This window comes from Choloepus didactylus, chromosome 11 (genome assembly GCF_015220235.1).
Source record: "Choloepus didactylus isolate mChoDid1 chromosome 11, mChoDid1.pri, whole genome shotgun sequence".
In the NCBI taxonomy this organism is placed as follows: domain Eukaryota; kingdom Metazoa; phylum Chordata; class Mammalia; order Pilosa; family Megalonychidae; genus Choloepus; species Choloepus didactylus.
Window position 1 is genome coordinate 59,363,408 of NC_051317.1, and position 17,457 is coordinate 59,380,864.

At 33.8% G+C, this 17,457-nt stretch overlaps 1 protein-coding gene across 2 annotated transcripts in view; it reads right to left on the bottom strand.

Moving 5' to 3' along the window:
* Positions 1 to 17,457, bottom strand: part of ZFR (zinc finger RNA binding protein) — a 107,506-nt gene that overhangs the window by 23,389 nt on the left and 66,660 nt on the right. The window contains exons 14-17 of one of the 2 annotated variants that reach the window (XM_037798809.1): positions 16,977 to 17,127; positions 14,751 to 14,892; positions 9,900 to 9,997; positions 8,937 to 9,032 (exon numbers count right to left, since the gene is read on the bottom strand). In XM_037798809.1, coding sequence (XP_037654737.1) covers positions 8,937 to 9,032; positions 9,900 to 9,997; positions 14,751 to 14,892; positions 16,977 to 17,127 — 487 coding nt within the window. The remainder of the gene's footprint in view (positions 1 to 8,936; positions 9,033 to 9,899; positions 9,998 to 14,750; positions 14,893 to 16,976; positions 17,128 to 17,457) is intronic. The other variant, XR_005210901.1, reaches the window with a different exon arrangement.

The following is a 17,457-nucleotide window of genomic DNA, read 5'->3' on the forward strand; positions in this document are numbered from 1 at the left end:
ATATTAACGAAGCTTAAATTATTTTTAGATGAAAAATAAATAAAAATTAGATGTAAAAAAAAAAAAAAAAAAAAAAAAAAAAAAAGAAATAATTCCTTAAGCAGCCTGGTACAAAAAGGACGGACAAAATAATTAGGCTGGACTTAGACTTAACTTGACAGCAGTCAATGTCAAAAGATAACAAGAGCAGTATCAAATGGAAAGGGAAAAATTGTGATCTGAAAATGTATTTCTCATTAAAGTAAAGCAATTGGCAGAGATGAAACAAAATCAACACTTTTTGATAAAAACTATGACAATAAAATGCAGTCAACCAAGAGATGAAAAGAAGACCCAGTAAGAGACCTAGTGGTTGGTATACAACTATTTAATATAGAACATGAAACTACAGAGAATATGGCTACAGAAGATAAATATAGTTATTTTATACTGTTACAGATTTAAAAAGTCTAAGTATATAAATTCCATTTTTAAGTGAAGTGTCAACATATGAGTAAGATAATAAACACAAAGCAAGTTTAAGTATATTGAAGAGAAACGAAAATGAATGAAAAAATGAAAAAGCAAACAATGAAAAATCCAAAGGAGGACAGAGGAGACAGGGAGGTAGGAGGCACTGTAAATGCTAATTTTTTCAGCTTTTAACCATGAGAAGTCAACAGATACTATCTAAAATTGTTAAACAAACAGATGAATAAGAATACTATGTAAAATTATAAGCACAACAACCAGAAGAACAAAAACATGCCCTAAAATTGTCTAAATCACCAGAAGGAAAACACATTCATCTATAAAAAAGAAGGAAGGAAAGGATAAGGATTATAGCAAAGAAAAACAAAGACATGAGATAGTAATATAGAGTTAAGGTCAAATACTGGGAATATCAATAAAAGTAATAAATGAGATGAACTCATCTACTCACTGGTTTGGTTAAAAAACAAATCTGATTTTATAATATATACAAAAAACAAATCTAAAAAAGTCACTCAGATAAACAAAAAGCAAATGAACAGAATCATTGTAAACAAATGCCAACAAAAAGAATGTTGGAGTTTCAATATTAATAAATGGACATAGCTTAAATCATGGCAGAAAGCATAATTCAAGGGATCTTTATAGTGGCAATGGGTTCAATTCACAGTACAATCGTTGGATTTATGACCAAAATATAATTGGAACAAATACAAAAAAGCATAAACCTTTTTTGCTGTAGGAAACTACAAACAGAAATAAAAACACAAAACAAGTAGTAGACCTTAACTCATGCAACAGTCCATGAACAGATTAGGTAGACAAAAATACCCAGGACATAGAAGTTCTGAACAGAATAACTGATAAAGTTGAACAAAGAGGTAGAGAACCGTCAGCGCCCTCAGATAAAATTCTTGGATTATGATGATATAAAAACTAGATATTACTAACAAAAACAAACGCAGGATGTAGAAATTTAAGAATTCCCTCAAAATTACTTTTGGCATAAAAGCAATATTAAAACAAATTGCTGAATACATAAAAAATAAAGAGAAAGCATATTTATAGCCAATAATCTGTGTTGAGGGGAAAACTTATAGCCTTAAAACCCCTCTAACTAAAGAGTGAAAGAAATGAATCAAGGAATGAATCAAGCATCCAAATCAATAATTTTGTAAAAGAACAATAACATAAACCCAAGAAAATAGGAAAAAAAAAGAGAGAGAGAAAATCAATAGTTAATGAGTTATTCAAGAGGAAAACAGGGTATTTAACCAATAAATCCAAGGAGATGGTTCTTTGGGGAGGTGAGAAACATAAAATAGATAAACCACTAAAGAACACAATCCTAGGAATTACTTTTAAATGTCAAAATACCCACATTTTGGTGTTTCTGAAGTCCAAAAATACTGGTATATTTGTTGTAATAAGCACATAATTTCAAAGATCAGCTAGCAGCTTTGTTTACCCTTCTTTACTCTCTCTCCAATCATTTCCCTTGCAACTTGCTATGTTCCCCCAATTCCTTCAGCTGTGCACTCTCTCTTTTCTACTCAATTCTTACAGCTCTCTGCCCTCAAAGGAGAGAGGACCCTCTGAGGCAGACAGATCTCTCTGCTAAACAAGAGGAAAATAAGGCCTTGGGCAAGAATGACTATCTGCAGTATTGGACACCGCAGGAGTGCCCAAAAGGGGTGGTCCTGTGAGTCCACTCTCACTAGTACTGGAGCTTGGACTTGCTACAATAGAGACTGTACCAAGGGCACTATGGGTTGTCATTTTTCTCCTATATGATAGCTACTATTACTGGATAGCCTAAATCAATGAAAAAAGGAATCAAATAAAAAACAGAATAACAAAGATACTGCAAACATTTAAAAAGTCCCAAGAGAGCAAAACTGTATTACATAAAAGTTGATTTTCTAGGAAAATATAAGTTGTTTAAATTAACCCCAGGAAAAGAAATTGAGAAAACTAACTCTTTTAAAAAGCTGATGTGAACAGATGATATCACATAAATTTCTTACAAATTGTCAAAGAACAGACAGTTCTGATGCTACTAAAACTGTTTCAGAGTTTAGAGAAAGAACAAAAACTTCCAATTTTACAGTTTAGTCTATTATTGATTCTAATCTGACAAAGAGCACAAAAATTTCTTTCATATCAATGCAAAAATCTTAAATAAATATTAGCAAAGAGAACTTAACAGTTCTTCTTATACTTTTCTTTTAAACTTTTAAAAAACTTTTCTTATTCAACATTAACCAAAGGAGAAAAAACATACATTTATCTTAATAAAGTTATCTGATAAGGTTCAACTTCCATTCCTGATTCAAACATTTTTTAGTACACTAGGAAAATAATGCTTCTAACATGACAGACAAAGAAGTAATTAACTCAAAAGACCACCATCAAGCTTAATTACACTTTATACACTAGAAGCATTTTCGCTACAATCAGGAACATAACATGGATGCTAAAGATTATTTCTCTTATTTATTATTTATTCTAGAATTAACAGTTAAAAATTAGAAAAGAAATAAAAGAAAACCCAAGAGAATCAAGTGAAACAACTACTACAAAAAATAAAAGAATTCAGTAAGATGGTAGGTTACAAAATCAATATCCAAAGTTAACAGCTTTTCTATATGAAACAATAATCAAAAATCAATGCAAGGGAGAACTAATGAATGACAACCACGCAGAGTGTTGAAAAGGGGATGGTATTGGGGAAAAAATATAAATCAAAGCAAACTGGAGTCTATAGTCAACAGTAACTTTGTAATATGCTTCCATTAAATGTAACAAAGGGAATATACCAAAACTAAATGTATATGAGAGGGGCATATAAGGGAGGGATATGGGATTCTTGGTAGTTACTGTTAGGTTCAGAGCCATTCCAGAATCCACACAAACGCAGAGAGTCATGGTTTAAGTAGAGAGTTTAAGGTTTATTAGAGGAAGAAAGCAGAAGAAAGCAGGTGGGAGCCATCAGAAAAGAAAGAAAGGAAAAATGGCTCCGGCCCTCTATCTGAGAGCAGCATTTTTTAAAGGAAAAACCCACGTTGGGTGTTGGGGGGGGAAGGGTCCTGCTGAGTGTGTTCTGGGCCTCAATTGGGTGAGTGCTTATCAGTTTCTGCTGACTGGTTACTAGCGTTCTAACACACTACTCTTCTTTGATGTGCACTATATTATCTATGTGGAGGAAGCAGACCTTTTGGCTTGTTTGTGGTCATTCATCTTTGTGGGCATATCTGATCTTGCCTTGTCTGCCCCCTGGAGTCTAGGCACCACTGTGACTGGGATTTCTAAAACAGCCTTCAACCCTTAGTTTATGGCACACTTGGTATTTATGAGATAAGCAGCAGGGCCCGTGGATCAGACATTCCTTCTATATGTTAGACTCTTTTTCTGGGGCCTGACAGTTATGTTGTCTGACCCTACTATTACATTGCATTGTATGATATTTTATTTTTCTTTTTATTATCTTTTTCATTATTTGTTAAAAAAAACAAACTTTTTGTCGTAGTAATCAACATGTTCAAGTGCTGACTGTTCTGATAAATGCACAACTATATAATGATACTGTGAACAAATGATTGTACACTGTGAATAACTATGGTATATGAACATAAAGCTCTATAAAATAGTAGGAAAAAATATAAATAGAGAAGAAAACATGGAGAGGGGGATGTAAGTATTTACTGTTGATTAGGAGGCAGAATGGTGTAGCCTTTCTGGAGGACAGTGTAGTAGTTCCATAAGAAGCTAAGTATGTGGGTACCATAATGTCCTGCAACCTCATTAGGGGGCATATATTTGGAAGATCTGAGAGCAGGGACATGAAGGGACGTTTGCACACTGGTGTTTATGGAGGCAGTATGAATGATATGCAACGGGTGGAGGTGGCCTAAGGCTACACCCAGCTTAGGAACAGAATGGTGAACTGTGATGTACACATACAATGGATATTGAGCAACTGCCAGGAGTAAAGCTGTGAGACACACATCAGGTGAATGGATCCTGTAGACAGCATTTTGAGTGAACTACGCCAGAAACAAAGACAAACACTATAATGCTTCACCAATACAGACTAACTGCAATGTGTAAACTCAGAACTGAATCTTAGAGCACAGCCTACCAGGGGAACGCTTATAGTAATGGTCCCTAGATTGTAAACTCTTAATAGAAGTCACATCTATTCCTGACTTTTAATGGCTATCTCCAGATTCGGGGATGCTGATCCCTTTGTGTATAACCTGATCAATTCCTGGAACTTTGGGTATCTGTGCGACAACCAAAACTCAGAGTTAGAGCTTGGCAGATATGAATATCGGTATTAGCACATACAGCAACAGTTCAAAAAGCTGAAAAGGAGTCCAGACTTCAATTAGAGATATGAATGAAGCAGATCTGGTTAGGACTAGGGCAAACTGGGCCAAAGGGTAAGGGATAACACTGTGTTTCAAAACTTCAACTTCCATGTGAGACCAAGGGAAGAGATGATTATTTGGCACAGGATCTCTATTTCCTTAACTATTTAACTTGTGAAGTTTGTTCGTGTACCATAATGACATAGAACTTTGAATAGGAAGTGAGACCTGGTAGTTTATATAGGTTAGTATGAAATAGTGACATATCCCAAAGTAATTTGGGCAGATAATAAAAATATATAAGCAGGGCCCCCCTGAGGAGCTGGGGGAAAATGTGGAAGTGTTGGACTTCCTCACCTGGATTGTTGCTGATGTTCTCATAAACATCGAGGACTGACGGTTTGGTATGCCGAGCCCTCTATCTCGGGACTTGCCCTTATGAAGCTTGTTACTGCAAAGGAGAGGCTAGGCTTGCTTCCAATTGTGCCTATGAGTCTCCCCACTGAGTACCTCTTTGTTGCTCAAATGTGGCCCTCTTTCGCTAAGCTAACCCAACTTGGCAGGTGAACTCACTGCCGTCCCCACTACGTGGGATCTGACTCCCAGGAGTGTAAATCTCCCTGGCAATGAGGGATATGACTCCTGAGGATGAATCTGGACCCAATGTCTGGGATTGAGAACATCTTTTTGACCAAAAGAGGGATGCGAACTGAAACAAAATCAAGTTCCAGTGTCTGAGAGATTTCAAAAGGAGTCGAGAGGTCACTCTGGTGAGTACTCTTATGCAATATATAGATACCCCTTTTCAGGTTTTAGTGTATTGGAATAGCTAGAAGTAAATACCCGAAACAAGCAGACTGCAACCCAGTAGCCTTGACTCTTGAAGACGACTGTACAACTATGTAGCCTACAAGGGGTGACAGTGTGACTGTGAAAGCCTTGTGGATCACACTCCCTTTATCCAGTGCACGGATGGATGAGTAGAAAAATGGGGCAAAAACTAAATGACAAATAGGGTGGAGGGGGATGATTTCGCTGTTCTTTTTCACTTTTATTTTTTAATCTTATTTTTACTTTTTCTGGTATTAAGGGAAATGTTCAAAAAACAGATTGGGGTGATGAATGCACAACTATATAATGGTACTGTGAACAGCTGATTATACATCATGGATGACTGTCTGATATGTGAATATTTCTCAATAAAACTAAATTTTAAAAAAAGTCAATGGAAGAAAAAAACTCTTATGAAAGATAAAATATTCAGGTACAAACAACAAAAAACAAATTAACATGTGCAGAACCTATTCAAATCTAAATAGGTATATAAAATGATATTTCAATAAATAGGACATCCCATACTCCTGGCTAAGATGAGTCAATACTATAAAGGTATATTCCCTAAATTATCTATTAATCCAACGCAGTACTACTTAAAAAAAATCTACTTTTGAGAAATGCAACAAAACGGCAGTCAAGTTCAGTTGCAAGAATATATACATAAGAAAATAAAAAAATTCTTCCATGCAAGACTTTTATAGGGGGAAAAGAGAATGTAGTGTGATGAAGGGGACACCAGAACTTCAAAATACATTATGAAGCTTCGGTAATTAAAAGACCTTAGAGAAGAAAACAAGCTGAGCAAGGAAAGAAGAGCCCAGAAAAAGACCCACCAAAAAAGGACTCTGGTTTATGACAGGGGTTCTCAACCCCAGCACTACCAACATTTTGGACCCAATAATTCTTTGTTGTGGGGAGTTGTCTTGTGCGCTCCAGAATGTTTATCAGCATCCCTTGCCTCTATGCACTAGATATCCAGTTTATTTTATTTTATTTTTTAGATGCTCAGTTTTGACAACCAAAAATGTTTCTAGACATTGCCAAATGTTGTCTAAAGGGCAAAATTAGCCCCTGTTGAAAACCACTGGTTTATGATAATGGTGATATTTCAAATCAGGGAGATAGGGAACAGAGATCGTTAAACTGTTAAATGGTACTGGACAATTGGCTGTATATCTGGAAGAAAATACAGCTGGCTTCAAAAATCTTATCCCTAACACCAAAATTAAATCTTCGATCCACTGTAATTTTAAAATTGATTTTTAATTACACAAATAATAAATGAATATTCTGTCCTGGTAGAAAATAAACATTACTGATCTCTATCTCATTCATCCCTTCCTCCCACTTCTCAGAGATAACCTCTACTGTACATTAGATTATATCCTTCTAGAAGGTTTCCCACTGTATCTGTTTACATACATATGAAACTATGGAAAACATAATTTGATGGAAAAAAGCTCTATAAAAAAGCATGTGTGGACATAATAATCATACAAATAAATGCAAATTTAAAAATTTTAAGCTTATTTTTTAAACCTACCATATTGTTAAACATTAATTAAGAATTGTAATGCTATCCCAGAGCTAATATATGAAGGAAATGCTCAGTCTAACAGTTTTTGGAAGTTTTAAATGATCAAATTTCTGGTGAGCAATTTGTATATGTTCTTTGACCTTGGAATTCCAGCCATAGCAATTTATTCCATGTACATAATACTCACAAAAGTTTGACAACATAGGCATAAGGAGGATTTAATAGCTAAACACTGCAAACAAATGTCCACCAAATAGATACTAGTTAAATAAAATAAGGTATGCCCATAAAATGGAATACCATGTCAATAAAGAAAATGAGGTAGATGTGACTGTGCCCTTCCTGCAAGAGCTTCAAGATGCATTTTGTTAAGGAAAAAAAAGCCAGGATGCCAACAGTGTGAAGGGCATGATCACTCAAGCGTTAAAAAATCAAGCAAGAATTACAATAACCCTGGCTATACCACTCTTACACATCCAACTATGGATTCAATAGGTTCAATTTTATTTTTGAATGAATCCCACTCTATTCAAATTCTTGGTCTTCAGAATCAAAAAAGGTTCAAACAGCAAGGAAGACCTCTACATACACAAACAGAAAAACACATATGCATGCTTTTTTTTTTTCCTGGAAGAAATCACAACACCCTGTTAATCAAATTTGCCTTAATGAATGAGAAGAATTTCACTTCTCATTTTATACCTGTGCCAGTATGAATGTATTATGCCCCCCAAAACAACACTATCTTTGATGCAATCTTCTGTAGGCAGACACATTAGCGCTGATTAGACTGTAACTCTTTGATTGTTTCCATGGAGATGCAACCCATCCAACTGTAGGTAATAACTCTGACTGGATAATTTCCATGGAGATGTGGCCCTGCCCATTCAGTGTGGGCCTTGATTAGTTTACTAGAGCACTATATAAACTCAGGAAGAAGGAGCGAGCTTGCTGTAGCTGCAAGGGACACTTGGAAGAACACACAGAGAGCTGAGGGCAATTGAGAGTGACAATTTTGAGGAGGAGCTGCAGCTGAGAGAGGACAAAATGCCCCAAGAGCAACGTTTTTTGGAGAACGCCATTTTGAAACATAACCTAGGAGCAAGCAGATGCCAGCCATGAGCACTTCCGAGCTAACAGAGGTTTTCCGGACACCAATGGCCATCCTTCAGTGAAGGTACCCCCTTACCTTGGACACTTCATGGCCTTAAGACTGTAACTTTGTAACCAAATAAACCGCTTTTATAAAACCCAATCCATTTCTGGTATTTTGCATAATGGCAGCATTAGCAAATTGGAACAGTACTCTTCTACATTACTTGAATTTCCTAACTTTTTACATTTTTTTTTTCTTTTAAATAACAACAGAAATTTGAAGAGGGGATTAGCAGCTCATTTTTAGTCTTTTTTCACCTCTATGTAGGCAAAAGACAACTTGCAAATACTGTACTAATTAAAAAAAAAAATAACCAACACTGAGAACAAAAAGAAAAGAGAAAAATACAAAAAGGAATGCCAAACACATTTGTTTAAATAGAAATTCTAAGAAATCTAAACGCTCTAAAATCTTCACAATTTCTCACTAGAAGAAAAGGAAACTATACTTACAGAACAAAAGTAAGCCAGTAATTAAACGTAGGCCTATAGGATAAAAAGCAACTACAGAAAATATTTGCTAAAGATTTCCTTTTCACATCATACAGTTACACACTACTTACCCAGCTTGGAAAATCAGACCAAGTTGGCACTCGCTGACAGAGGTCCCGGAGGATACGTATGATAATCACACAGGACTGCAGGCCATTAGCTCTAGCCTTGAGAGCAATACAAAAATCAAGTGAATTAATCTTAGAAATATTGAAAATATCCCTTGATGAAAAAAAGTTAAAATACCACTGTTCAATGGAAGCTCAGATAAAAATAAACAAAAATAATCACACTTAAAATTGGACTCAATGAGCTGCCATTTACAGCAATATTTTATGCCAGGGTTAGTATTTAAAAGCTGGTATTCTAGGTCAAAGTAAACAGATTATACAAGAATAATATTTCTTGATCCCCTGTGAACTTTGACCTGTATTCATTTATAACAGTAAACTTAGAAAAATCTGCCTACATTAGAAACAAAAGAAAAAGTAAAGAGCTAAAACGTTTGTCTAGGGACTGAAAGATTAAGGAAATCTGTTTGGTTTCCCGTCTGTGCCTTTGCATGACTGCAAAGTCACTAAACCAAACAGCTGCTTCCTCACCTTTCACTCCCTACACTTATTAACTTAGAGAAGGAGGGAAAAAAATCTTAAAACTATACACAAAGCTTTAAACACATATTCCATTATTTAAAGCAAAGTTAATCTGCAGCCTTATGGAATATCATATATATACACAAACATGTGATGCTCCTAAACAAATCAACTTTAAATATAGCCACTAAAAATAAAAAAATAAAAAAAAACCCAAAAGCTACAAAACACCCCCAAAAACGTAAGTTTATTGTAAAATCAATAGTAACTGCAATATGCAGATCTTCATACCCAGCTTTCTACATTAACATATTTTCTGAGGTTTAATTTAAAGTAGTATTGCTTGGGCAATCGTTTGAAATGTTTAAACACAGTTAAACATATTGTACTGAACTACTCTCTCATAAGGCTACAAGAAAAAAGTAAAATGATGTTCCGAACCTGGAACCACTTAGCGTGGCGTAGAGCAGCCAGAGCGTCAAGGCATTTTTGCCTGTCCAAGACGTCCGGTGGGTCTTTCACCATACCCGAGGTTACATCTAAAATGGATTGAATTGGCAAAATGCAGTGAGGAATGGGTGTTTGACCAGGTAAGCAAGACACTTCCTTAAAGTAGCATCAATGTCACATGAGCCATTTGAGAATTTATCAGCACTTTAATGTACTCAGGGAGTTATTTTCAACAAATTTACGTAATCTGAGTATCGAAAGCAGAATTAACTCAATTTTTAATTGCACTACAGAGACGGCAACACTACATTTAGTAATGTAATAGTTTCTGGTAAAAAAAAAATCCACCCACCAAAATAAAATCTAAAGGAAGGATTACTGGACACAGTGCACCAGCACAAAGATGACAAGACAAGAGGGAACACAAAAATCCACCTTAATAAATGAGCATGTACAATAAACTTCTGAATCTGTTCAGTATTCTAAATGGTCATAGGTTATTCTGGGACTAATACAGCAAAGAATTGATGATAAACACGGAATAATCAATGTATTAATAATAGATAAAAATGATGAACCAAAAAAGGCATTCCTATATTTTCTCTTCCACAAGGGAATTTTAGTCATAAAGGAATAAGAAATGTTCTCTAAAATTCAAAGTTCCCATAAAATATTCCAAAGAATTGGAATTCAATTCCAAAGAGTTGGAGAGATACTATGGGTAAAGCAGAAAAGGATAACAGGAACTTGCATGGTTAAATAGAATAAGTATAGAAGAAATGCTATAGCAAAATGCTTGGATGATAAATATGTAGGGTCTTCAGGTTACCAAAAATCAGTTGTAATAACTGATTTGAATCAGATTATTGCATAAAAGTATAAACGAGCTACATAAAACTTGAGAAGGAAATTTGATCCTGAGCCAGGACAAGTAGATTGACATTAATAAAACTCATTCATAAAAACAGTTGAAGGGACAGCTTTATATTTATCTAAACATAGCCATAAAATGTGTATAAAAATAATAGCAAATATGCCAATCAATATTAACAAGGAAACAGCAATTAATGCAATCTAATTCACAGCTCTTGGTGATTTTAATAGTATAAATATTTTCTAAATATAGAAAATTATATACCAGGCAAGTAATCTATTGAATGAAACAGTTCTTCAGCTAAAGAGCACCAAAACTGTGGGGTGGATAGGATATAATTTAATGAATCATCAAGGGTACCAAATGAACATAAAGGACAAAAGGAAAAACACATGATAAAAGAAAAAGTTAAAGATAATTTTATTTTCAGAGTACTCATAGCAACTTTGGGAAGAAGTTATTTAATTCTATATTTTATATGAGCATTCAGAAATATTAACATACACTTGATGTACTTATTTTGACTGGATGGTATATTAAAAGGCCTATGTTAAAAATGAAAAATTCCATCAATGAAAATTCCTTCCCCTGTTTGCGCTTTCTCTTCCCTGGTTTTACCCCTCAAACAATGAAATGGATACATATTTATTAGAAGACAAAGTAGAAGGAATATTTACAGATGATCAAGGAAAACTGTAAGGCATTGTGAAAATTAATACTGAAAGCTACTTGGGCTGCTAAAAAGAAAACTATCAAGACAAAACCATTAGTTAACAACCTCAAACTAACCCCCCAACACCAGTTACTAAATCTAGAAATAACCTGAACATTAAAAAGTGGGCTATTTTTAGATAAGCAAAAGGGACACAGGAAAGCATAGCTAACTAAGGAAGTTAAAAGAAAAAAGAAAGAAAGAAAACAACAATAAAAGAACCCACTCCCCAAAGCAGGGTTTATGGCCATGCATACTGAAGGGCTTCTTTCCATGATCCTTATATCTTTACATTATTTGTTAAAACTAGAATGCAAATAGGTGACAATGTGCAATCTCTTTCTAAAAAAGTTTCTCAACGTGTAATGTGAAACACAATTTTATCATTTTCCTCCAATATATAAGAAAATTTTTCTTTGCACTCAAGCACTCATAAGTTTGGAAATTTTAATTAATGATATGAGTTTGAAGATGCTAAGACACCTATTGCAATTTAAAAACAAATTAGAGCTGTAAGCAGGAAATCTCTGTTAAATCTAGAGTGTGGATTTTTGCACCCATTTTATATTTCAAGTGGATTAACCCCTTAGACACATTGTGCTAAAATCATATTTGTTGCCTAATGCCCAGTTAATAAAACAAAACAAAGAATTAGTTAATTTATAAAACAAAATGCAAATTCTTACACTATATGAATGTATTTCATAAATTTTAAGGGGTTAATCGCCAGTTAGAAGACATGCTGTGTCCACACTATTTTATGATTAAAAAGTTAATGGGTCTATATTAATTTACATTAACATGGTTATGTAAAATATATAATCCACCCAACCATTTAAAAACTAGTGTGAACACTGCTTAATTCTAGAAAGAGACAAAGACAAAACGAACAAAACAGTCACACAAAAAAGACATTAAATGCCAGACTCTGCATCCAAAATCCCTCCTTAATCAAATGGCAGGTGTGACACTGAGCTTTTGAAAACCTTGGTCAAAAATCCTTCCGATGTCTTGGCAGCAACCCCTGACAGGAATCAATCCCCTCTGCTAGAAGGCTTTGGACCGGGCCTGATAAGCTACAGGTGGAAAAAAAACACACAAAACTTGACTTGCTGCAGAAAAGACTCTTGTAGCAAGGGTTAGAGCATTTTGAACATTTCAAGCTTAAAGTCAATTTAATGTTTACTTAATGTTTAACTGTCAAACACACCCATAAAATAGATCTGTCATGCGTTTAACAGTTATTTTGGCAATTTAATCATTTCCTTTTAAAATAATTTTTGATATTAAACAAGACAATTATGCATTAAAGAGGCTACCACACTATGTGCAAGTCGTAAGTCTCATAATTTACAACTGTTCTTCCGGCAAAGCCTTCCTTAACCTCTTTACTAACTCCCCAAAGCAAGCTATAGGCTTTAAATGATTTTAAGACACAGAGCATTGGGAGCTGCAGTGAGAGAGAATACATACCGTTATTCTGCAGCAAGAAAGAAGCAATCTTCACAATGAAGCTAAAAACATGGTTTACTGCAGTTATCTGCAGCAAGGACACTCTATCAATGTTTCTGCACTTTTTGCATATCCAACTTTTCAGCTCAGTGTCTTCGTGTAAAAATCTTTCAATTTTGGACTGACCGTTTCCCTCATCACAATATTTATGAGATTCAGAACAATAATTCTAACTCAAGGTCTGGGTCAGACAAAAATATAATTTTGTTTCCTTTAGAAGGGATAGGTTTTCAAAGAATCTACTACAGATATACTATTAACTTTAGACTTTTGCAACATAATAAAATGGTGTGAAACAGCTCAAGTTTAATTAAAACTAAATACAAATGGACAAAATGTGATCTGAAATAAAATTAAATGGTTATATGAGTATAACTGCATACTAAATATGGCAGTATTTGTAGTAAATCCTATTAATGAAAAATTTCTTTTCCAAATCCTAAGTAGAGTCATTTGCTACATATGACTTGACCAGATTGACTGAGGAACTGTTTTCCCAGCAACAACCATGGCCAGACCTCAAGTGTAAACTCACGTTCACATAAAATACCCTTCACACAAAACCTGTACCTTTAAATGCAAAGCTTAAATGGAATAACAAAACATACAAGTTTGATATGGTGTATATATATAAAGTATGTAAAATTACCAATGACCACATTTTCAGTAAACTTTTTTTTCCTGGGTTGTGGAAAGCCCAGTGCCTTAAAAAAATTGCTTTGCTGTAAGAAAATATGTTTAAAGGGACAGAATTGAGAGCCTACTGATGCTATTTTATACAAACGAATTTTGATATTCATTACATAGTATCCTTTTCTCTTCAACCTGTATCACAAAGAAATATTAGTGTAGATTATACTCCATACTCAACAAGTTAATAAGTATAAAAACATGAAAGGAAACAAAGTAAATTTTATCTGACCCATAAACAACAGAACCAACATACCGCAGACATTGATCATGCTTTTTGGCTTAAAAGCTTTTGAAGCTTTGAAAATGTTACAGAACAGTCCCTAAAGCAACATTGCTGGCACCAGCAGGATTTTATATTCTACAATTGTAAATTAAGTTAAAAAAAAAAACAAAAAACCCTGAATGGTACTATAACTCACTAACTACACCGTATATTGTTCCAATATCTCTAGCATAATATTGGGAATCAAATGTCCAAATATTCATGTGTTATGATGCTGTGCATTTATGAAAGCACTCCAAACTGAAGAGCAACCTCAGAGAACTAGAAATATTTACCTTAGGACAACAAGCCAAATCCATGATTACATGCATAACAATGCATTTTAAATTAAAAGAGTATTTAACCAATTTTGTTTCTGAAGCTCTTCTCTTTTCTTTCTTTCCTTTTTTTTTTTTTTTTTTTTGGTAAGACAAGGCAAGAAGTTAAAGTTGTGGCAACTTACTAGCAATATTTCTTTAATTTTTTAATGTGTCCACTATGCTGGTAAAAATAATTTTGAACTTTGTTTTCCAGAAATCTGAGGTTAGCAAGAAAAGAAAAATCAAGAAACCAATCATACCATGAGTTTTTAATATAAAAATACATTACCAAAATGAGCATTTACTTTCTAGGAAATGATTGTAAGCAAAACTGGTTGCTAAATATGTCAAATCTATCAAATTCATATGTAATGCCAGCATGTTGCCTTCTAGGGCTTAATGCCATCTAAGAGTAGGTAAATGAATAAAAATAGTTAATAAAAAGTAGACTGTTTAATGGCTTTCCAACCTCCTTCCCTCATGTTCTCTTCTCGAATAATTGGAGATGTCAGGGTGATAGTGACTTGCATTTTGGGTTCCACACATGAATTCAAAATTATTGCCGCTTCAGATACAGCACATTTTATGTCATACTTCTCAGGACTTATAACCTATGTAACAAAGATTACAAGAAATTAGTTGGAACTTTCGCATTATCAGACAAAGCAGTTTTATTATCACTCTTCCACTTTCTCAGTATATCAGCTGCTTTACCTTAACCATTCTATAAGAACTAGAACTAGATTATATTACTTCCTCTAAGAAACCTTGCCACATATTATTCTCTTGCTCCTTCTTACTTTTAAATTCTTTGCTGAGCTAATATTTACCACTGTTAGCATGATATGAGTTATTTGTGCATGCTTTTTTAGATGATTAATTCTTGGATAAAAGAAATGTTGCCATATGTGTCATTGTACATTCTCATAGCATCTGGGTAGTTAACAAATCATATATTTGCAGACACTGAGCAAGAATGAAATAAATACCTGCACCTAAGTACGATAATTTGATCCTTTACTGTTGTTATTCTGAATCTCTGTGAAACCAACATAACAACATTTATCAAGGGGAAGAATGTCTTGTCAATACCAAGGAAAAACAGAATCAACTGAGATTTGGTAGACATATGAAAACTCCCAGTTTATATGAACAAATAAAGACTACAGAAATTACATGTATCATTTACAATATAACATCTATGTTTGAATCCTAGCTCTGCTACTTTACTAGGAATGTGAAGATGGTTAAGTTATTTAACTCCTCTGTGCTGTTTCTATAAAATGGTAATAAATGTACCTAACTTATATAGTTGTCAGATGATTAAATGAATTAACTATATAAAGCACTTAAAACAGTATCTGGTATACAGTAAGTACTATATAAATATTAACTATTACTATTATTAGTTTTAGTTCTCTTGATTATCCATTTGTATATTAAGAACCGAATGACTTGGACAGAGTATTCTTATTTAAGACTCCTTTTTAACTTAAAGAATTTAAGAGTATTAAATTCTTAAAGAAATTAAGAGTATTAGCTTAAATGGTTAGCTGTTAATTAATTAGTTAAGATTAACATTCCTAATTCGCACTTTTCCTATGAATAATTAGGATCAAGACTTTTCTTGCAAATTCTATAATTTTTCCAAAGCCCACAAACCTTTTCTTCTGCCCCCTCATTGCCCTTAGCAGCCTCAATAGAGGGGTAAGAGGTAGACACATAATGCCAGTTATGCTGGCTCCTGATACTTAAATGTTTCCTAAGCAAACATTTATTCACAGTAAGAAATTTTATATCTGAATTAGCAGTGATATAAAACAAACAACAGTAAGTGCTGGAATTGTCAGAGCTTAAGGGCAATACTATGCCTCACTGCCACTTTTTTTTTTTTATCAGTTGCTCTGCTGTGGTCGTGTAATATTCTATTAACTGTAAAATACACACGACCAATGAAATGTTGATCCTTGAATTTAGAATGTCTAAATTATAAGGCTTTGAAATAAATTTTATACCTTAAATTATTCAAGGAATCCTAATTTTAAATCTTAAGTCATTGATAAGTTGATATATAAAATACTAAAAACTAAAAAATTGAAAAAAAAAAGTTTGTTTTTTAGGACCAAAAGGAAGATGTTCTATTAATTGTGCATTGCCATGATTTGCTGAATGGAAACAGAAGTAATTCCTACCACTATAAACGTGTAGGAAAACGAAGACTCACAACAAAGCTGGGGAAATCCATAAGAGACTCAATTTATTTTAGTTAGTATATTTTATTAAATGTTTGTATTCAACTAAATTAGCAAAAGGTTCACGAATGAAAAAAAACATTTGCGCCTACTATATGTGTGTTTTATTATTAAAAAAAAAAATTACTTTTGTCCTGGAACAACTGCCTTCTATCTTATGATTCAAATCTTGAAAAAAAAGAATAGGACAAGAAGAACATTATGCTGCAATGTTACATTTTAAAATAAATTAGCAAGACGGCTTCATGCCAAATGCAAGCACTATAAAACCTAAAAAGATATAGTAGAAAATAGTTCTACCAGCTTGCACAATCAAGCAAAAAACTCATATGGAAAGTGAAGCAAAAAATTTTAAAGGTTTGGCTTAGGTTTAAATAAAACAGTCCTCCTAAAAACGTTTGAACCAGACACGGGGTAAAAATTAGCATTTCCACAATACTTACAGCAAGCTGTTTCGGAAGGTTTTCTGCAATCCGGCTTAATAATGTCTTTGAAGGTTTCTCCGAGCACAGCAAAACAAGGTTGACATTTCTATCTCCTCGGAGAAGCAATCCTTTTGCCAATACTCCCACTCGCAAAACTCCTTTCAAAGCTCTGCAGTCAAATCAAATTATGTAATATGACATTTCTCTTCTCAACCAGAACCCTATCTTCTAAACACACAGTAGTACATGGAATAACTTCTATAATGTTAAAATTTTTATCAACTACAGAAGAAAAACATTCAGTAGTTTTAGAACTATACTTCATCTAGATAAGATACATGGACAGGTAAATAAATCTACAAAGCAACGCATACTAACAATGCTGCTTTTCTCTTTACAAATTCAAATTTTAAGTCATGTTTAATATAATACAAAAATATTTTCAAATGGTAAAGAAAAGTCAGAGTTAAAGATCATAATGCAAACATGGTATCAAAGA